The sequence below is a fragment of the Giraffa tippelskirchi genome, chromosome 3, assembly GCF_054371585.1.
Source record: "Giraffa tippelskirchi isolate mGirTip1 chromosome 3, T2T-mGirTip1v1.2.pri, whole genome shotgun sequence".
In the NCBI taxonomy this organism is placed as follows: domain Eukaryota; kingdom Metazoa; phylum Chordata; class Mammalia; order Artiodactyla; family Giraffidae; genus Giraffa; species Giraffa tippelskirchi.
The window spans coordinates 148,007,162-148,030,260 of record NC_137277.1 but is presented as its reverse complement, the minus strand read 5'-3'; the positions used below and the strand labels follow the sequence as shown (position 1 = coordinate 148,030,260).

The following is a 23,099-nucleotide window of genomic DNA, read 5'->3' as shown; positions in this document are numbered from 1 at the left end:
AGATACACTGCTGAGCAGGCTATTTGTATTATTTGTCCATACAAATTGAAAAACAAATCCAGTTTACTTCTTAAATTTCCTCTGCTAACTATGGATGTGTGTCTACCAGCTACATATATTTCATATACTGAGCAACTTAGATTTTCTTTCACTTGAGTGAAAATAATCTGTTAAACACGCATTTTAATAATCATTCAGGGGACTCCCCTGGTGGTCCAATGGTTAACACTTCACCTACCAATGTGGGAGTTTCAGGTTTGATCCCTCATTGGGGAGCCAAGATCCCACATGCCTTGTGGCCAAAAAACCAAGACATAAAATAGAAACAATATCGTAACAAATTCAATAAAGACTTTGAAAAAATATTAAAAAAAAAATCATTCAGCTCTCACTTGACTTACTAGTTCCCTCTTTTAAAAAAGTCAGCTTTACTCATGCTGTTTACAACTGCCCATGAGATTATATATTACACTTGGCCACAGTTGACTGCTTTCAACCAATCAGTTCTCATTAAAAAAATGTAAGCCACAGTATATAACACCTAAGTATTCTCTAGTTTTGCTTCTTCCAGAGATATTTACTCAGCATTTACTGACTGCTTTGACATACTCGGCTAATAGCACTTTTTTCCTGTGTTTTTCAGCATGGGTATGCATATATGGGGTCATGTCTTAAATACTGACTTATGTTCACATCTTCTTTTGAACTCGCCAGGACTTTGTTTTCAAGACTTTTACCAGCAGTGTCGGGAGGCATTCCTTGTCAATAGTGATCTGACACTTCGGGCCCAGTTAACTGAATTTAGGGACCACAAGCTTATAAGAACAAAGAAGGTGAGATTTTGCTCTATAACATTGTATGCCAGGAATAGTGTCTCTTGTTTACTTAAGGACAAGTATGCCTATTATGAAACTGAGGTTGCCTTGGTGGGTCACAAGGATCCATTTAGGCCGAGTGCCATTCGAGTTCTGTAGAAAGAAGGTAGAAGTGCTGCACTTCAGCTTGGAGCAGAAGACTCATGACTTCTAGTTCAGAGTAACAAACAGGCCATTAGAAATGAGTCAGATAATCATGTTCCCTTCTCCTCTATTCATTAATAGAAAGAGCAGGAAATACCCACCTTCTCATTCTTTAGTCTTCTTTTCCACTATAAAGTGGTTTAACTATAAACTCAGTGTATTTAATAGCTATATATCCCTGTGTCCCCTCTGGCTGCCCTTGTTTTTTATACTTTTCTATTCATGTAAAGTATTCATGAAATCAAGTCCATTTTTTGTTTAACATTTCAAATACATTTCTTATGAATGACTAACATTCAGGTATTCTCACATCTTTTAGGGAACTGATGGAGTAGAGTATTTATTAATTCCTGTTGACAATGGAATACTGACTGATTTCCTGGAAAAGGAAGAAGAGGAGTTATGAAGCACTTCCTGTACTCTTAAATCTTCAGTGGAAGAGTTATACCCCAGCTGCCACTCCTCTGAAGTGTTGTGTTTACATCCAACACTAGACTCTTCAGTGTACAAGATTTAAAACGGGGAGGGGTAATGTCATCACCTAGAACCGTGGTTAGCCTGGCTGGTATACCATCCTAGTACTATGCAGCGGTCCTCACATTGGAGAAAATGTGCCTTTCATTTATTACCTCTCTGGAGGCTTCTTGCTGGAAGGAACAGTGTGCTCAGGGACTATTTGGAACTGGATGTTTTTGAATTCTTTTATACCAGAGATGATGCTCCTAAATTTTTGAAGGCCTTTTATCATTGTATTTGCAAATGTGCTTGTTCCAGAGTGTGAAAGTTACAAAGACAGTGGCATAATGTAAATCTGCTCTATTTGCTATTCCATGTGTCCGAATTGAAGAGTATAATGAAGTAGGCAGATCATCTTTTATTGTTTCTGAAATGGCTTAATAAAAGGCATAGGACTGGAGGAAAGTAGGTGATTTTCAACTTTCTCCTTTTGGATTTAGGCTACATGCTGATAGAGGAAGGAGCATGATGCTATTCAGTTGGGAAAGTGGGAAAACATAACAAGCGTACAGGGTGTACGCCCATCCCAGAAAGCACATGAACAATAGATCATGCTCTTCGAACCAGTTAATGTTTGTGCCATCATGTTCACGATATGAGTGAGAAGCCAGGCTAGAGAAACACGATCCTGAAATTATAGTCCTTTTTTTCCAAGGCAACAGAAAAATTTAATTATTCTTGTATATCAACGTATTTTTTTCTTTTCTTGAGTAACATGCAGATAAGTAGCTTATTAATGGCTGGCTTTAATTTGATTTCTCTATCAAGTAGGCCTACCTAAAACTCACTGTAAGATATTTCAGTTTTTTCTTAAAGTGACAATTTCAAGCCTCCTAAATACACAACCCTTTTTTCTTAGGAAAGAAAAAAATGCTAACTTTGACCACTGGAGTCAGCAGATAGTCTTTACATACTCCCTGAAATGTTTCATATTTGGAAATTAAATTCTCTTGTCACTGCAGTATACTGCATCAGCATTTCTCACTCATTTCTTATCTTGTAAACCCCTTTTACGAAAATATTTCCCAAAATGCCCAGAATTTTTAAAATCATTTCTTTGTGTCATATAATGAAGTAATTTTATATTAAATCCATGTATAAGGGGGTTAGTCTTAACCATAATTACTAATCAATATTTAAACAAATTTGTACGTGAATAGGATTCAAAAATTTTTTAATTGTACCAAAGGATATTCAGTGAAAAGTGAGTTTCCTTACCATTCCCTGATCCAGTCCCTTAGGCAGCCATTGACAGCATTTTAAGCATTCTTCCAGAGGTAGTCTATGCACATCTAAGGTATTTGTCTATATTTCTTCTTTTAAAAACAAGAATGGTGGCATATGATACTTGCTGGTTTGCACCTTTTTTTTTTTTTGCTTAATATATTTAGTTTATAATAACTTACAATATAAAAAAATGTATACAAAATCTTTAATGACCTACTGTGAAACTTTGCATTTGCCCTTAAATTTATCTACTGGTTTATTTTTATATTTTTTGTGTCGATACTGTTTGCAAGCAATATGTGTGAATAGGCTACTATTAATAAAGCAATTTGGATAGAACTTTCTTCTTCATTTATAGTACTGTTTTTTTACTTAGAGCTCCCAGATTCTCTGGGACCTTTTTTTTTTTTTCCATCTTTTGGCAGTGCAGTATAACATGTAGGATCTTAGTTCCCCAACCAGAGATAGAACCTGCACCCCTTACATTAACAGCACAGAGTCTCAACTGCTGGACTGCCAGGGAAGCCCCATGAAGTGCTGTATTTTTACTAAAAATATTTTGAAGTGCTTCAAAAATTTTATGAGTGCATCTTACAGCTCTGATAGTGATCTTGGCAGAATTATATGCTCTTCACTAACTTGTTTCAACATCAATGTAGCTTAAGCTCTATCAGTTTGACTGCTAAGGCTCCAGACTTCTGCTGTTACTTGCTTCTGGCAATGTTAAACAGACCTGAAACCTTGAAAGATTCTTCTGGCTTCTCTTAATAAAATGGCTAAAACAGGGCTAAAAAGGTGCAGGGGACACAGGACAGATATTTGCACTATGCAAACTTGGCATAATACTGAATTCCTTATGCAGAGAATTCTAAATGAGCTCCTGTGATATTCCATAATAGAAACAACTTTCTTAGTATCATATTTGTTATTTTAATACATGAAATATTTCATTCTTATAAAAGATCAGGCAATTTGAGGGATGGTTTATAGATTATGCCTAACTTAAAAAAATTACTAACGAAACTTTAGAAGTCTACAGTTGACCCTGAACAACACAGGTTTGAATTGTGTGGGTCCACTTATGTGCAGATTTTTTCCAACAGTAATTACTACAGTACTATATGATCCATGGTCCGTTGAACCCACAGATGTAAAAAGGGAAACCAAGCATACACAGAGCCAACTGTAGGTTATAGTTGGATTTTTTACTGTGCAGGTCAGCACCCCCACGATGTTCAAGGCTCAACTATACTTCAGCTCCAGTCAATCCAAACCTGGAGCCAGTAGCATGTTCAGAATGTATTTTTCTACATTCCAGGTTTTTGGCTTAGTCCTGACTAGCTGTCAGAGATGACAGCAAGTCATGAGAGTCTGCCTCATCACAGATGTGTGTCTTCTGAAAACCAAAGGATAGTCTCGTACATGACTTTCTCAGGCTTTTTGTAATTATTTGATTTCTCCCTTGGGAGATTCTCCCACACTTTAATTTTTCAAATTGCTGTTAAGCCATGTTAATTCATGTTTTTTGAGAACTTACCATGCAGAAAGCTCTGTTCTAGGCAGCTGAGAGAAAATCAAGATGTGATATGAAATACCTAGTTGAGGTTTTAATAGCATTAAAAATTACAGTATCCTTAATGTGTTGAATAAAATCAATTTGAAATAACTAATGCTATGAAAAATATAACTTTAAGCATAACAAAGCTCATTACCAAGTTTTCATTATTTTGGCATGTATCACTTGGGCCTCAAGTCTTCTGAAGTATTTAGGTCACCTGAATACTTCAGCATCTTTACTTCTGCTATCCAAAGTGTCCTCAAGGTGGCAGCACTGGCATCTCATGGCAGCTTAAATGCTTGGGCCCTTAACTTGAGCATCTGAATCAATCTGCATTTTAACTAAATCTTGAGATGTCCTTGTGCACATTAAAAAATGAAAAGCAAATTATATATACAACTAAGCAATCAACATTGTTAAAACAGTTTGGAAAATTTGACAGCTGAAAGTAAGGAATCTTGAGTGATATTTTTTCTTAAACTGCATAGGAAGAAAAAAATAAACTACATAGGATATGTTTAGGGGTATTTTTTTTTGTTATTCAGAAGTGCAAGCAGGCTGAAAATGTATTACAGTAATAATACTATTTGGCAATAAGTGTGTCAATGTTAAACAAATTTATTTTTTTTTTTTTTTAAACAAATTTATTGATTCATTAACCCCTCCTAAAACTCTACCCAAAGGGATTAATCCACAACTGTCAATTCCAAGATCCTGTCTGCCTTCATGAGTCCCAGGTCAAATCATACCACAGCTTAAGTGTGCTGTAACAAAAAAAGGAGGGTGTGAGAGCTATGGCCTCAGGCTATTACTTCATTATCACCTTGGACCATACCTTTCCTACCTTCTTTCCACCCTGGCAATACTGAATGAATTACCTGGGCTTTTCCAGTGGGCTCAGCTGTTTCTCTACTTGGTGCGTGTGTTTAAGCTGTTCCCCCAGAAGACCTTCCCTATAAATCCTACGCCTGCCTTTTTCATAGTTAAGAGTTTACTGTCATCATCAACCAAATTCTGTCGTATCCTCTCCACATCTCTATGGGTCCAACACAGAAAGCAACCAAGAGTGAATGAATGAAGCAAATACCATTAAGATAGTCTCAAAGCTGCTATCTCATTCTCTCTGCTTTGACAAACTTGACCATCTCATAGAGGCGTTCTAGTTCTTGGCTTCTGACACTTAGCTGTTCTCTCACCTTTCCTGGTGGCTCCTCCAACTTTAAATGAGGAGCATTTCATAAGGCTCACTCCTGTTGGCTATTTCTGTAGTGAATCAGTATTAACAGGTGAACCACTAAGAATAATTTTTAAGTTAGGATCCCAAATCCTCCAGGAGATAGAAGATGGGTAGGAAAAGGATCCTACAAATATTAAATTCTATGCTTTCTCATTTTTAGACAATAGTATTTTAAAAGATTGCTTTTGCCATTACCATAGTAACATGCTCAGTGTAGAAATTGGAAATAAATATAAAAGCATTAAAAAGAAAAGCCTCTCATCATACCACCCAGAGAAGATCACAGTTAAGATGGATTTTTTTTTCCCCTTCAGGATTTCTTCCCTACCTCTTCTATCAGTCCTGCCATCAACGTATTTGATTAAGATCCACTGCAATTAATAAGCACATAGGCTCTGGAGCCAAACTGAGTTTATATCCTAACTCCATCACTTCCAAGCTACGTGGCCTTGGGCAAGCTACATAACCTCTGTCTCAGTTTCCTCATCTGTTAAAATGGGAGTAACAATACCTATATACTTGCATATAAGGGATTGAAAGTGTTTATAGAGCACCTAGTAGAGTGCTTGGCACAAAACTAATACTGTACAGGTAATCACCGGTATTATTTTTAAAGTTAAAAATCTTTAATGAAATGGTGAGTTACCTAAAAAGCAATAGTTACATGAATAATCCTGAATATTCATTGGAAGGACTGATGCTGAAGCTGAAACTCCAGTACTTTGGCCACCTGATGTGAAGAACTGACTCATTAGAAAAGAGCCTGATGCTGGGAAAGATTGAAGGTGGGAGGAAAAGGGGACGACAGAGGATGAGGTGGTTGGATGGCATCACTGACTCAATGGACATGAGTTTGAGTAAACTCTGGGAGTTGGTGATGGACAGAGAGGCCTGACGTGCTGCAGTCCATGGGGTCGCGAAGAGTCGGACACGACTAAGCGACTGAACTGAACATGAATAATGATCATGTGTATTTACAACAAAAAGCAGAACTCATTCTGAGGGACATCCCTGGAGGTCCAGTGGTTAAGACTTCACACTTGCACTGCAGGAGGCACTAGTGTGAGCCCTGGTTGAGGAACTAACATACCACATGCCACGTGGGATGAGGACACTGAGACAAAGGTTAAGTAGTTTGCTGCTAAGTCGCTTCAGTCGTGCCCGACTCTGTGTGACCCCATAGACGGCAGCCGACCAGGCTCCCCCGTCCCTGGGATTCTCCAGGCAAGAACACTGGAGTGGGTTGCCATTTCCTTCTCCAAGTAGTTTGCTCAAGGCCAAAAAATAAAATCTCATACTGATCCTGAAATTTAGGTGGGAGATCAGTGATCTAGGAACAGGAACATATGGACAGAACTTACCACCCTCCAAAGGTTACTACCTAGACATAGGTGAGCTAATATCAAGTTTTTAAAGTATACATATATAGACATACTTTTCTGAAAAAGTATATTTTTGAAATAAGAACAGATCTAGAATGATACATCCCATCTACAACTGAGTTTAAGAGATGATTACTTGAGCTATTTCCCAAGAATGTTAAATAAACAGGTTTACTCCATCTTTCCTAGAGTTTATAATGAATTTATATTACACAGTATATTCTTTAATTTGTTCTTCATAATATTTATTCTTCAATGGTAATTACCTTATAGTTTTTACCTTCTGAGCTACAGAACATCTGGAGAAGCAGATTAAGCAACCAGAAATGATAATGTACCTTCTAAGATATTCTTTTGGAAGGATACCAACCCCTCTGATTCATGTTATGGATTGACACTGGGAGCCATCTGATTTCTATATTGTGTTATCTCGCTGTTCCTGCAGGCCTTATATCACATGAAGAGGGTCCCTGTCTGTTTCTGACAGAATAATATTAATCTTATTCTCCAAGTGAGCACCCAGCATATCTCGAAGATTGGAAAGAAAGCCTCGTTCAGTGTTGCTGTGTTCACAGAGGATGACACTTATTCCTTGGGAAGCAGCATCCAGAACATCATGGTGGGACATCTCACCTGCCAACAAAGGAAAGAGCAAATATTTAAATATTAGACACAGTCTGTGGACTATGGTTCTGTGCTGAACCATAACAGCGGAAATACCAAGTTTTCATCCTATATGAAGCAAATGTAATACAGCAGAACTTTACACATGAATCTAGAAAGTTATATGCATGTTTCTTACATGTCCTCCAATTTAAAGAGAGATAGAGACCATCCCACTGAGAATTCCAAATTCTTTCTCCTTGGCATATGCAAGGCAAGTATCCAAATTCACACATCCAACAGTATCTCATACCGCCAGAAATGTAGGAACACCCATTCAAAAGGTTTCCACAATAAAATAAAATAAATGACCACTGCTTACCTCCTAAAGACTCCTTTATACTTTGTGAAATAACGTGAAGTGTTAGTAGCTCAGTCATGTCTGACTCTTTGTATCCCCATGGACTCTAGCCCGCCAGGCTCCTCTGTCCATGGAATTCTCCAAGCAAGAATACTGGAGTGGGTTGCCATTTCCTTCTCCACGGGGTCTTCCTGACCCAGGAATCGAACCCAGATCTCCCACATTCCAGGCAGATTCTTTACCATCTGAGCTAGCAGGGAAGCCCCTTATAACTTTGTGAATACCAAAATTCTCAGCATCAACTGTATTCTAATTCATAAGAATGAAATGAGCTTAAGGTTATTTCTAAATTAAAAACAAGGTATTTTCCTTTGACTCAGGCAAAACGCCTAGAAATTCTGAAGTTACTGGTAGAAGAGGATCTTATCTTTTGTGGAAAGATTTTGGGAAAACTCAAATGTTTTGAATTTTTAAAAAACACTGTGAATCTGATGTAAGAGCAAGAATATTTGGCTTTTTCATAAAAAGCACAATTTTGAAATATACTTAAGACATAAAGGCATTTAAAAAAAAGGTTCTTAGGAAAAAAAAAAACCTCAATTTCAATACCCCACACTCCCCTAGCCATCATTTCATTATGAAGTGTTAGTCACTCAGTCATGTCCGACCCCTTGTGACCCCATGGACTGTAGCTTGCTAGGCTCCTCTGTCCATGGAATTGTCCAGGCAAGAATGCTGAAGTGGGTAGCCATTCTCTTCTCCAGGAGATGTTCCCAACTTGGGGATCGAACCCAGGTCTCCTGCATTGCAGGCAGATACTTTAACATTTGAGCCACCAGGGAAGCCCTCATTGTAAGGACTAGTTTCTACTCAAGCACTTTTTAAAATATCTTAATCTTAAGTAATAATAGAGAAAAAGTGAAAGGAGAAAAAGACACTATGTGGCCCATTTAGAAGTCATGCTTTAGGAAAGACCATCTGGCTGTCTGGACTAGTATACAATTTATATTTCCAAGGAGCAAGCTTGCCATCTGCTGGTCTTCCTAGGATACTACCCTTTATGACCTAATATGTAGAGCTCAAAGGAAGGGTGATGAAAATGGGTCTTTTGGCTGGGGTTTCCCATCCCTGAAGTGATATTCAAGTGATGCCTCACAGATCACAGACATCTAAAGTAAGCTAGATAAGACATTTTCTGTTTCCCCAACTAACCATATAAGAAGGACATTTTAACATTTTGGAACTGTGTGAATTTATTTCATGTACATACTGCTTTGTGATATGAAAACTAATTTAAAAAGTCATTATTTATGAGAAAACAATCAGCCATTCCAAACTGAGAGATATACAAAAAAGCAAATGGCCTACGCTCTTCAAAAATGCCCATGCTTTAAAGACAAAGTTGAGAACTAGAACAGATGCAGTGTGTGATCAAGAATTGAGCATCAATCTGAAAAAGAAATACTATAAATTTTGATCAATTAACAATATTAAATTCCTGAATTTGGTCATTATAACATGGTCATATAAGAGAATGTCCTTGCTCCTAGGAGATATAATGCTGAGGTGTTTGAGGGTAAAAGGTCATCATATCTGTAATTTATTTATAAATGGTTTAGGAGAAAACATAAATACATATTAGGTTGGTGCAAAAGTAATTGTGCTTGGTACAAAAGTAATTGAGATTCAAAACTAATTGTTGTTGGTGCAAAAGTAATAGTAACTCAGGTTGATGAAAAAGTAATTGAGGTTCAAAAGCAACTGCCGTTGGTACAAAAATAATTGAGGTTGGTGTAAAAGTCAACCACAATTACTTTTGCACCAACCTAATACTTATGCATACACAAATATATACACACATATATGATGTTGTAGAAAGACAGAATGTACAAATGTGGCAAAAAATAGCCATAAGTAATCTAGGTGAAGGGTATATAAGAGTTGATTATACTATTCTCACTGCAACTTTTCTATAGGTCTAAAATTCCTTCCAAGTAAAATGTTAAATTTTAAAATAGAAACACCATGTTATAACATGTTAAACTGTCTATACACTGAAAGTTTATTTCAATCTGGTATAAATTTGAGGGCTTATAAAAATCTTACATTTTAGGTGACCTAGACAGGAAGGAAATCTAAAAAAGAGTGAATATATCTATACATATAACTGATTCATTTTACTGTACATCAGAAACTAATACAACATTATAAAGCAACTATACTCCAATAAAAAATTAAATAAATAAATACCCCCCTCCCCAAAAAAACCTTGCTTCTTTAGAAGGAAAGAAAACAGACAGTGGTCACATACACTTTTAATTGGTTCAAAGCAATACATCAGGCTTGCTAAGATGCTGTACTTATTCTCAGAAATATGACATTATTTCAAGTGCAGCGGCCTTTGTAAGGGAGTATGCTAGATAATAAGGCACGGGTGTACGGTGGCAGGAGAGGTCTAGTAATGGCAAGCCCCAGAGGTAGCCAAAGGAATGGCCAGGGGCTTAAAACCCTTGAGTCTAGTTTTAGAAGTGGGTAAAGTAATCTTAAGCCCCTGTCTCCTAACCCTCAGAAGGCCCAGAGGTAGAAATGCAGCTGGTAGCAGCAGCGTTCAAAGTGCCTCCAGCTCCCTCGGAGGAACGATGGGCCATGTTATCAATTAGGTATCACCCATAAGAACAGAGTATAGAGCCTGAGAGTCAAACAATTTCTGTCCAAAAGAAATGCATATTGTAGATTAAGAACAAAGTGAAAGGAATTGGGAGAGGAAGGTACGATCATCAGGGGCAGGAGCCAGACACTGTCAAGAAAATGCTTCTCAGGGGAGGTATGTTTGAGCTTATCACTAGAAGTATAAGAAAGGAGCAAAGAAAAGACGTCCTAGCCAGGGAAAACAGCATGAGCCAAGACTGCATAAAGAGGGTGGGATGTTTAGGCTTCACCAGGGCACATGGAGAAAATCGCTGAAGGGTTTTCAGCCACGATAATATCATACACTACACGTTTGTACTTCTGAAAGTTAGTTCTGGGGGAGTGTGTGGAAGATTAAGATTAGAGGCTTAATGAAGTACTTTAGGTAGGGGATGCCTGGATGGAGATAAGGGGAAAAATAGATTTTGGAGCTAGAACTGAGAGAAAGTGATCATTGCCTTCAGGGCCGAGTAAGAGGAACAATTTTCTACCTAAGGCAACAGGTAAAAAGTGTCCCAGTAACTTACGTGAAATTTAAAAGAAATCATGTTTAGGAACAAAATAGGTTAAATAAATGCTGAACATCACTTTTTAGATAATCTAATTACTAGATGATTTTTCTTCCTTCCACAAAGTCTGTGGTATGTCCCCAATTTTGACATAGTTCTTATTTAGTTCAGCTTCAAAAAAACATTTATTAGATCCATCTGTATGTTAGGTGCTGTCCTAAAATCTGCTAATTTTTTTTTTATTTATTTATTTTTTTATTTTATAAATTTATTTATTTTAGTTGGGGGCTAATTACTTTACAATATTGTAATAGTTTTTGCCATACATTGACATGAATCAGCCATGGGTTTACATGTGTTCCCTTTCCTGGACCCCCCACCGACCTCCCTCCCCATCCCATCCCTCTGGGTCATCCCATTGCCCCGGCCCTGAGCCCTTGTCTCATGCATCGAACATGGAATGGTGTTCTGTTTCACATATGATAATATACATGTTTCAATGCTATTCTCCCAGAACGTCCCACCCTCACCTTCTCCCTCAGAGTCCATAAAATTGTTCTATGCATCTGTGTCTCTTATTCTGTCTCGCATATAGGGTTATCGTTACCATCTTTCAAATTCCATATATATATGCTAATTTTTACCTTGTAAAAAAACAAACCAAGGTAGGGAAGGGATACACAAGAAAAGAGTATCAAGAAAAGGGTACAAGAAAGGTCCAAAGGCTGTCCTACCTGTGAGATAAAGGTCGGCATCCGTCCCCTGCAGGACGCTGCTCCCAGAACCAGCGCACAGAGCCACGACTTTGACTGGAGACTCTTCACGATAAAGAAAACAAGAGACCAACACTTTACAATTCCCCTTCATATTAATATTACAATCTGTACCAAGAATCCAATATGCAATACAGATCTCTCTCCCAGTCTCATCACCAGTATGTGAATTTTGTGTAAAAAATTTTAAAAAATAATAAAACATGTCTTCATATAGGCAAACAGACTACTCCTTGGTATTACAAAGCTAACCTAAGGCAGGATTATTACTCCTTTGGACATTCGCTGTTGCACAAGCCCACATAAGGCACCTCTGAATAGTATTTACCACTATTAGCACTAGGTTTTAGGCTTTACCACGGTGCTGCTCAGTTAAGCGACCTCACCTGGTCTCCAGGTAACAGTGAGAGGCAGGCATGTTTGTCTCTGTTCCCAGGTAAGGAAGCTAAGGAACTAAACAGGCCAGTTAGAGGATGCTATGTAATGGATTTGACACACATCTTTTTAACTTTTGATTTTATATTGGAGCATAGTTGATAATATAGAGACCGAACTTATAGTTACCAGTGGGGAAGTAAGGAGAAGGGATAGTTAGGGAATGACATGTATATACTGCTATATTTAAAATGGATAACCAACCAGGATCTACTATTTAGCATAGGCAACTCTGCTCAATATTATGTAACAACCTAAATGGGAAAAGAATTTGAAAAAGAATAGATATATGTATAACTGAATCACTTTGCTGTATACCTGAAACTTAACACAACACTGTTAATTGACATTTTTTTTTAATATGGTATTTTCCTAAAAGAGCATCCTCTGGAGAGTGAAATACAAAAACTGTCAAGCCAAAATCCAACAAGCGCTGAGCCCTTACGTTTCTAGAATGGACACTTCATTAGTTATATTTCAAAAAAGGGGCAATGGAGCTGGTCAGAAGTCTTATTCCATCTCTGCCACCCACCTTCTTTGGAAATGAGCACTCCTGAGTTGTTTGATCCAACTGTGGATTTTGGTTAAGTCAGGTACCTCTGCAAACCTTAATTTTTTTCACCTATACGACAGGAATAATAATACTTTCCAGACATCTAACAATAGCTAGCATTTACTGCACTTAATGTGTGCCAGCCACATGAATTATACCACCACTTCCGTGTCTGTCAAAGTCATGCAGCAGACATAACTGTTACATGAACCCACAGCATCAGACTCCACACTCATAACAACTGCACTCCACTTATCACCTTCGCAGTGGAAACACACACACTCAGGACACTCTGAATAATCCTAGGCTCACTGCAGGGGCCCAATAGATGTTCTGCTCATTCCTTTTGTTCCCCAAAGTATAGGCGAAAGCCAAGAGAGAAGGCAGTGGCTACAAAACTCAGAAACCGCAGTCAATTACATCACTGAGCATAGCAGTACCTCACTATAAATTACCACCAGTATTGTAAAACTTAAGATCTGCATTGTAACTGGAGCAATCACCATTTCTAGCTTTCTTCCTGGAATGTGGTAGGACTACTCTCCCTGGGTTGACTGACTCTGAACAATGAGTTGAACAGAATATGTATCATTTCTAGACTACAATGTTTAACTGCAGTTTAAGACCCTCCCTCTTCAAGACCTGTCTACAATGATCAGACTCCCCTGCTGATTTGAGATGGACCTGGAGTGTGAATGAGAAACAAATCTTGTTTAGGCCGATGAGATATATACCACAGCATAACCTTGACCACTCTGACTGATAAAGTAAACCAGTCATCTTCTGTGAGCTGCTAACACATTGCTATCATATTGATATAGCCAAAAGTTTCAATTTTTGCCCAACATTATCAGTAGGTATGCTGGACAAATACAGAAGACATACTTACCTAAGGTCTTCCCTATTCCAAGAGCAAGGCGAACATGAGATAGTTTTAGGTGACTTTTGATTCGCTCAATCATGATTGCCAAGGAGACAGACTCATCCAGTGTGCATAACCGTCCCATCCCAGTATAGAGAAGTAGAGGCTGTAGAGAAACAGATATTAGGAAAACTGGACATCATCAGTCCTAGAAAACAATTCCATAGAGCAAAGAGCAAATACTGAGATTAATAAAACAAGGGTACTATGAGCTTGCTACAAAACTAGCTCCAGGGCTTTCCTGGTGGTTCAGTGGTAAAGAATCTGCCTGCCAATGCAGGTGACACAGGTTCGACCCCTGATCTGGAAAGATCCCACATGCTGCAGGGCAGCTACTAAGCCCATGCACCACAACTATTAAGCCTGTGCTCCGGAGCCCAGGAGTCGAAACTACTGAAGCCCTTGGACCTGAGAGCCCATGCCCTGCAAGGAGAGAAGCCACCACAATGAGATGCCCATGCATAGCAACTAGAGGGTAGCTCCCAATCACAGCAACTAGAAAAAAGCCCACACAGCAATGAAGACCCAGTACAGCCAAAAGTAAATAAATAGATAAAAATTTGAAAAAGAAAATTAGCTTCAAGCTAAAATTTAGGAACGCAAACCTGACAAAAACATTCTCTGACTTCTAGGAGCTCAATCTCCTGAGAAGGTAGTTTTCTCTTCTTTTTCTATTTTTTTTGGCTGAGTGGCATGTGGGATCTTAGTTCCCTGTCCAGGTACTGAACCTCTGCCCCTTGCATTGGAAGCATGGTCTTAACTAGTGGACCACCAGGGAAGTCCAAGATAGGTACTATTTTTTTATGGGATCACAAAAGAGTGACAAAATAGATGAGTTGCGGGGAAGGTGGGTATTTGAAGTAAGCGGAGTAAAATAAGGTTCTACAAGGACTTGGGTCTTGAAGACAAACCAGAAAGGAGTTAAGAAAGAAATGATGTCAAGTGCAGGGTGGTGGGTTAGAGATAGGGTGAGGCATTCTATTTTTTTTCTTTTTTCCTTTTTATTTATTGATTTATTGAGGCATTCTAAACAGAGAGAACATGTACAAAGGTGCCAAGGTGTGAGAGAGCACACAGGGCAGATCTCAAAGCAGACAGTGTAGCTGGTATGCAGAGCGAGGGATGGGGAGGGAGAAGAAGCTGGAGACAGGGGTCCTTGCTGCTCATGAAAGGCTACATACTCTAAGCCGAAAAGCCTGGACTATCTCCTGGAGGTGTCTGCTCAGGAGTTTACTGTGTCTTATATCCCAAGGGAGGGAATATGAGAGATTCAACTACTGTGGTGGCAAAGCAAACAGAGAAGAGAAACATCTTGTAGATTTAGGGACAGAATCAGCAGGGCTTGGATGTACGGGAGCAAGAGAGAGTTGTGCAAACCTGCAAATAAAACAGCTCTTAGGGTCACCGATAAAAAGGAAAAAACTTGTATTTAAAAGCATGGTATGTGGATAAGATCAGTATTTGTATATATTGGATTTTAAATACTTGTGAGATCTGTAAGTGGAAAATTTTCAGAAAGTGTCTGGAAATACAGTTTTTTAAAAAATTTTTATCTTTTATCTTAAGAAAGCACCCTGAGACAGGAAGTGAAGACACAGGGATCATCACATGTCAAGTTAAAGGAATGAATAAAATGGTCCAGGCAGAGGGTATAAGATAGGAAACTGAATCTGTAACTGAGTTTCTAATCGTGAAGAAGTACCATCATGGTCTGAATGTTTCTGTCCCCCTCAAATTCATAGGATGAAATCCTAACCTATAGATTAGGAGGTGTAGCCTTTGGGAGGTACTTTCAGATCAAGAGGTTGGAACCCACACAAATGGGATTAGTGCTTTAGAAAAGAGGCTCCAGAGAGATTCCATGTCCCCTTCACTGTGTGAAGACACAGAGAGAAGGCATCATCTTTGAACCATGTAGTGAGCTCCCATCAAGCAACACTCAGAATCTGCCAGTGCCACGATTTCGGACTTTACTTCCTCCATAACTGTGAGAAATAAATTTCTGTTGTTTGTAAGCTATCCAGTCTATAGTATTCTGTTACAGAAGTCCAAACATGTTATGGCAGCCTGAATGGACTAAGATATCTACATTTTTTGTATTCCTGAAATGTCTCCCTTTTTCAATAAACTTTCCAGGGCATAACACGCTTTCATCATCACTTTGTGCTTTTACTCTAGGCAATAGTTAATAACCTGCTGAACTAACAATTTACATATATGAATTTGTCAAACAAAACTGCACTGTAACATAAGATATCTTTTATTACCTTCTCTAGTGACAGAATTTCAGTCTTCTGATAAAACTGCCTATTCTGGGAAAGAAAAGCCACCACCTGCATCAAAGCTTGTTGAGTACAATTCAGACTGAGCCATGTTTGTTCTTCACCATCAGTCCTGGAAAAAAAAGTCACTTGGTTTAGGATAAATATAAACAAATAAATATAAATTTATAAATATATATACATATAAATTTATGTATTTAAAATAATCCATAGTTACAACCTCCTGTAATAGGAGATTAGATTTACATGGAATTTGGGATTTAATTCCAAACCATTTTCTAGAATAGTGTTTCTCAAACTTCAGCATGCATCAAAATGATCTCATGGCCTTATTAAAACAGACTGTTGGGCCATACCCTCAGAGTTTCTAATTTAGTACGTCTGAGTGGGGGCTGAGAATTTATCTAACAAGTTCCAGGTGACACTGATGTGCTGGTCCAGGGACCTCTTTGAAACCCCTGTTCTAGAACTGTTCTTAGTCCTGGTCGTGCATCAGAAATCTCCTGCTGGCTTCTTAAAATAACAGCTGCTGGACTCTTCTATAGACTCAGTGAAACAGAACATCTATGAATGGGGCTGAGGCAAACAATTTTTTTAAAGCCCTAGAAAAGTTAATTTTCAAACATCATTGAATACAAGAACCTCCCAGACAGATTCTCAGGCAAATCCCATTCTAATTACACAGATCTGCAATAAAGGAAAAAATCTGTGTTTTTGTTTGTTTTTAATTGAAGGATAATTCTGCTATAATATTGCATTGGTTTCTGCCATACAACAACATGAGGCATTTTTCAAAAGCACCCATTATACTTATGATTCAGAGGGTCACTGAATCACCCTTTAAAAAGCAATACCCTTGGGAATTCCCTGGCGATCCAGTGGTTAGGACTAGGTGCTTTTATTGCCAGGGACTGGGTTCACTCCTTGGTCAGCAAACTAAGATCCTGAAAGCCACGGGGCACAGCCAAAAAAAAATTTTTAAAGAACTATCTGAGAGCCTCTCCAAAAAAACTAGCATCAAGAAAGTTTTGTATTTAACCATAAACTCTAAATATAATCGCAGAATTCGAGAACTAAAAGATACCTTACAAGATAATGTGGAAGCGTAGTTTTAACACTGGAACCATCTGTAGAGATTTAAAAAGAAAAAGCAAAAACAATGCCTGGTCCCCAGTCTAATTGTTAAGTCCTAGATGTTACCTGTAATATGGAGAAACTGGAACCAAACTAAATGTGTATCAGTTCTTTAAAAGGTCCAACAGTTAGGAAGCAAAATGCTTCAAGAAATTACAGTACATTCATAATAAGAAATCTACATGGAAAGATTACTATGACAAGTTGAAAAGGCAAATACAGCATACTATTTAATTATAAAAAACAATGACTAAAACAAAACTATACATTCTTTCATGTCCCTATACATGTTTGGAAGGATACCCACTTCTCTGAAAACAAAAGAAAAGACAACTTGAGTTGAAGATCTTGGAACTGAGCAGAAGGGACAAAGAGGACTTTGGTATTGTTTGAAGTTTTCATGCTCTATTTGCATAATTTTAATTTCAGTATTTACACAGTATTTCAGAATGGTAAAAGATACCTACAACTGGAATCTATGCAAAATCTTATAAACAATTTTCCTTAAGGTTCTTGAAATCCCCCAATACTATTATAGGACATTTACTGTGGCTTTAGTGTAATGTGCTGCTGCTGCTGCTAAGTCACTTCAGTCGTGTCCGACTCTGTGCGACCCCATGGACTGCAGCCCAGCAGGCTCCCCCATCCCTGGGATTCTCCAGGCAAGAATACTGGAGTGGGTTGCCATTTCCTTCTCCAATGCATGAAAGTAAAAAGTGAAAGTGAAGTCGCTCAGTCGTGTCCAACTCTGAGCGACCCCATAGACTGCAGCCTACCAGCCTCCATCCATGGGATTTTCCAGGCAAGAGTACTGGAGTGGGGTGCCATTGCCTTCTCCGTTAGTGTAATGTATCTACACATAAAAACCACTCATCAAAGAGTCATTTTCAGTGTAGCCTATATGGATTTCCATTTTAGCTTTGCACAGCGGCAGTATCACAGCCAGTGAGATTTATCCAAGGCATGATTACTGCTAACAGATTTCCATTTTATTAAAAGGTCACTATATTTATCTTTGTTTTTTTGAATAATTATTAAGTCCTAGCTCTGTATAATGTGTCTTTTACAATGCTTTAGTAGGCATTAGGGTAAATTAGTCCCCCCAAAAATCTCCAATGAGGCAACATTTTTTGGTATCTCAGATCCAATTAAATAAATGATTGGCCTATCTGAGAGGCATTTTAATGTATTTTTCCCTTTCAAGTGTTTGAGAATCATCATTTGCTGGGAACTGATAAAAATAAACCTATACAATCAGTATATCAGTAAGGTTTATCTATATACCCTAAAGTAAAATTAGCTTTCAACACTGTCAGGAGGATTAGAAATACTGTAAGATGTGTGGTATAGTCCTTCCTGCATAGAAAATAGTCAATAAGCGTTATCATTTTTATTGTATTGAAAAGATCCCATAGTTTTCCTCCTCAGGGACCCATATGCAAATGAGAAGAATGCTGTTTTGTAAACCTACTGGAGGAAAATGATTCCACTTGAGGTAAATGATTTGTTGTAAACTTAAATAGCAGGGTTATAGAATTTGTAAGAAAGATTCTTAACATATACACAAAAAGAGGAAAATATATTGTACCTAGCAGAAAAAGAAGTGACAGATACACCTGCAATTTCTTTCAGTGCAGAAACGACTTTCTCCAGGTCTTGGGTGTGGGTAACACCGAATTCTACTCTGTGAGTTCCCTCTGTGGGGTAGTCGGGAGCTTTGGAAGGATGGATGGGCCTAGAGGTGCAAACACCTAGAAAAAAAATTGCCAGGAGTTAAAAGAAATTCTGTGAGTTTTTTAAAAAATTAAAAAGAAAAACTACTACTTTAAGAAATGAGTATTCTTTAAAAGATTCATTCTTAGATGCTTCTATAATAAACACACACAACATGGTCCTTACATATACACCCAGCAGTCCCCATAATCTAAGGATTTTGTATTGTCATACAGAATCGTATTTCTTTTCAGAACTATTTTCCACAAGACTCTTAAATATCACAGAAAGTTGGACAAGACTGACTCATGAATTTCTGATGACATATAGAATTGTGACTGCTTACTAAATTTACTTGTGTAAACTATGATTCAAGTCACAAAGCTCATGATCCACTTGACCACACTAATCCAGATTGTATCATCACAGAAGCTTCAAACCAGCACAAGGAAACTAAAAAGTCTTACCAAAAATAAAGCTAAAAACACATACACTGAATCCCCTCATTGTGCTGGGCATTAAGCACTAATCCAGTGAAACTATCTGACTGATAAATGAAGTATATTCTGGAGAGGCCTGAGCTTTCAATTCAATTCAACAATCATTTCTGGAGTGCCTGAGTGCTAGGCACTGTACCACTTGAGTTAGGAATCACAAAGCTCAGCCAAAAATGAAGATTTCCAATGTGGTCTTTATTCAATAAGAATAAAATTTTATTTTCAAATATAATTTAATTGTCAGGTTTCAGCAAGATTATTTTAAAATATATAAAAACAGAATAATGGTCCCCATCCCTAAAGAGGTTAAAACACTATTGAAAAGACACTCTATAAAATTTCAAAGCACTGAAAGGGAAAAAACTAGATATGAAAGAACAAGAGGCTTCTCACCAAGCCCTTTAGCCAGCCAGTTGTTGACTCCCTGAGGAGCAGCGTCATAGGCGGTGTGAGGAGAGTAGATCCCAACTCTGTTCTCCAGTGCCCGGATTACCAGGCGCTCCTTCCATGTTTTCCAGGTGATGCGCTTCATGGGTCGGAAAATAGGTGGATGGTAGGAGAGGATGAGATCTGCCTTCTTCTGCAGCGCCTCCTCCATCACTTCCTCTGTCAAGTCATTGGTCAGGAAGAGTGTGTTTACAGTGTGTGGTGGGCTCGGTTCCACCAGTAATCCAACATTGTCCCAACTCTCAGCAAATGAGAGGGATGCAAAGTCATTCAAGGAGGAAAGGAGAGCCTTCAGATCCATGAAGGAACGGGAAGAACTGCAGATCAGGGAACGGACCAGGCGGGCTGTCGTGGCAACCATGCGTACACGAGATGACAACATGCAGAAGTCAGGTAAAACTGAGGATCTGAAGTCAAACAAAGACTATGGAGCACATGTACCCTTTACAGACTAAAACCTTTTTAGAGAGCAAAGCATATGAGCAAAAGAGCTGTAGTCTTACACTAAGAAAAAAAAAAAAACCATGATGGCATGTGTACTCAGTTGCTTCAAACCCAGGTCTCCCACATTGCAGGCAGATTCTTTACAGCTGAGCCACAAGGGAAGCCCAAGAATACTGGAGTGGGTAGCCTATCCCTTCTGCAACAGATCTTCACGACCCAGGAATCAAACCAGGGTCTCCTGCATTGCAGGCAGATTCTTTACCAACTGAGCTATCAGGGAAGCCCACTAAGTTGCTTCAGTCGTGTCCAACTCTTTGCAACCCACTGGACTGTAGCCAGCTAGGCTCCTCTATCCATAGGATTCTCCAGGCAAGAATACTGGAGCAGGTTGCCATGCCCTCCTCCAGGGCTTCTTCCTGACCCAAGGATCAAACCCGCGTCTCCTGCGATGCAGGCAAATTCTTTACTGCTGAGCCACCAGGGAAGCCATACCTAAGTTCAAATACTGGCTCTGTCATTTACCGGCACACGGTATCACAGGTAAGTCACTTAAGTGCTCTAAGCTTGTTTTCTCATCTACAAAACAGAGATACTATAACTTACTTCATAGGCCATCTGGAGGAGTAAATGGATTATATGTTTAAGTCATCTTGAACAAGCCTGGTGTGTGTGTGTGCGTGAGTGCGTGTATGTGTTGCTCAGTTGTGTCTGACTCTTCGCAACTCTACGGGCTGTAGCCCACCTCACTCTTCTTTCCATGGAATTCTCCAGGTAAGAACATGGGAGTGGGTAGCCATTCCCTTCTCCAGCGCACAAGCCTGGTACATAACACACAATTACATTCATCCCCTCCTCCCTGTCCCCCACATACCCTCTGTTCTTACTCTCCTCACTCTTACTTCAACCATCCTTCTCCATTTCTCTAGATATTATACTTCCTTCCAAGACCACTTCAACTTCCTAAATAAAGCTTTTCTTGACAAACTTTTCTCTTTCATTGTCTCCCCTTTTGCTCCATTCTCTTAATTAATGTTATATTCCTGTTTGTCTCCCCTAGTATGATAAAGCTACCAGAGAACAGGAACTATCTTTTCTGTATCTCAGTATCTCCAATATGGGCCAGCACTAAATGCTTACTATACACAGACAGTTTCCCTCCCCCTATCATAGCAGAATTTGGAGTTAGGGTGGTATATACTGACATTAAAAATTGCTTTATCAGAGAGTTCCCTGGTGGCCTGGTGGTTAGGATTCCAGCTTTCACTGCTGTGGCTCAGGTTCAATCCCTGGTTGGAGAACTGAAATCTCTCAAGCTGTGGGGCATGGCCAAAAAAAGGTGCTTTATCAAGAAAAAGTAATGATACCATATATAAAAAATTAAGTGGTTTATCAGTAGGATGGGATATCACCATGGGATGCAGAGGTGGGTCACTGTGAATAGGCAAGGTCATGGCAGGAAAGGGGCAGGAGATGCTGCCCCTGAACAAACACCTTGGTGCCATACAAAGGACAGAATCAAGAGGTGGGAGAGGTGAAGATGTAGGGTACTCTGTCCGTAGAGTCTGTCAAAGCCTTCTAGACATCTGTATCCAATACAAAAGATAACACTGTCAGCTCAATTCTTAAATTGAGTATCTATAAAAATTTTTTTGAAGAAAAGCATTTCATGGTATGCAAATTAGCAAGAAAGCAGTCAACTGTAAATTTTAATTGGAATACTTGTAACTCAACTTCGGAAACAATTTTTTAAACTTTCATTTGTCCAAAAAAATATTTAATATTTAATGCATTTATTCAAAGTATGGTTTGGAGTGATGAGGAACCTCCACAAACCCTTGAACTGAGGTCTTGGAAGATCTTCTAAGTGTCCTTATACCAACTTACGGGCTTCCCTGGTAGCTCAGTTGGTAAAGAATCCGCCTGCAATGCCGGAGAATGCAGGAGACCTGGGTTCGACCCCTGGTTGGGTACATCCCCTGGAGGAGGGCATGTCAACCCACTTCAGTATTCTTGCCTGCAGAATCTCCATGGACAAAGGAGCCTGGGAGGCTACAGGCCACAGAGTCGGACACGACTGAGCCACTAAGCACCACAGCACATACCACTTCCAATTTTCAGATTCCAGGTCCTGATACTAATTACTCCACTCTACAGACTCTTCTAAATCTGGCAACGGGTAAAGTGAAGCTCTACTGGTCTACCACGTCGGTGTTGATTTATTTACTGCTAAATTTGAAGGACTTAAAGGTAACAAAACACTTCCCATTCACAACGAAGCTGCATAGCTTGAAGCCACAATTAACAATGGGAGGCTGCCCAGCATGGTGGAAGACCACGGATCCTAAAACCAGACTGACTCCCAGAGCCACAGCTGTCTGCGGTTTCCACCTCTGAAGGATGGAAATAATAGTTTCCAGCTCACAGTGTTGTTGCAAGATTTAATCGTAAAGCTGAGGAAAAGTGCCTGGCCTAGAGTCAGCGCTGTTTAAGTATCATTAGCAAGGCCCACTTCACAGCCTGCAAACTGCGCCCCCCTTTTTTCAGTCCCACTTCAGACGTTTTCCAGGATAATGAAGAGAGCAGGTGACAAGGCCGTAAACCTGAGAGTCAGGGCCCCGGCCCCTCTTGAGCCCTAACCTATCTCGAGGTAACCCGGTTTTCTGCGCCGATCTCTGCCTTGTGACTATCAGGGTGCTGCCACAGCCCGCCACCGAAGGCTCAGCTACCCACGCTGCAATCTCATTTTCCCAAGACTCACCAGTCCCGGGACTCCGCGAGTGCTACTTCCGGTCCTGCGCG

General features: G+C 39.2%; 2 protein-coding genes across 9 annotated transcripts in view; one reads left to right on the top strand and one right to left on the bottom strand.

Moving 5' to 3' along the window:
- The window catches only part of ORC2 (origin recognition complex subunit 2), a 38,003-nt gene extending 34,902 nt beyond the window's left edge, over positions 1-3,101 (top strand). For all 4 annotated transcript variants that reach the window (XM_081581844.1, XM_081581846.1, XM_081581847.1 and 1 more), the window contains exons 17-18: positions 715-833; positions 1,339-3,101. In XM_081581844.1, the coding sequence (XP_081437970.1) occupies positions 715-833; positions 1,339-1,425 (206 nt within the window). In that variant the 3' untranslated portion in view covers positions 1,426-3,101. The remainder of the gene's footprint in view (positions 1-714; positions 834-1,338) is intronic.
- Positions 3,102-4,937: 1,836 nt separating this feature from the next.
- On the bottom strand, positions 4,938-23,098 carry NIF3L1 (NGG1 interacting factor 3 like 1). Of its 5 annotated transcripts, XM_081581854.1 has the most exons (8): positions 22,406-23,098; positions 20,768-22,187; positions 19,803-20,565; positions 18,788-18,950; positions 16,051-16,177; positions 13,751-13,889; positions 11,835-11,918; positions 4,938-7,572 (listed from the first exon to the last, which is right to left on the bottom strand). In XM_081581854.1, exons 3-8 carry the CDS (start codon positions 20,236-20,238, stop codon positions 7,388-7,390), a joined length of 1,134 nt encoding a protein of 377 aa, XP_081437980.1. In that variant the 5' UTR covers positions 20,239-20,565; positions 20,768-22,187; positions 22,406-23,098; the 3' UTR covers positions 4,938-7,387. The 5 variants fall into 5 exon arrangements, with proteins under 5 accessions (XP_081437980.1, XP_081437977.1, XP_081437982.1 ...); XM_081581851.1 differs by lacking the exon at positions 20,768-22,187 and having other exon boundaries at positions 19,803-20,263; positions 22,938-23,098; XM_081581856.1 differs by lacking the exon at positions 20,768-22,187 and having other exon boundaries at positions 19,803-20,201; positions 22,938-23,098.
- Position 23,099: the final 1 nt, after the last annotated feature.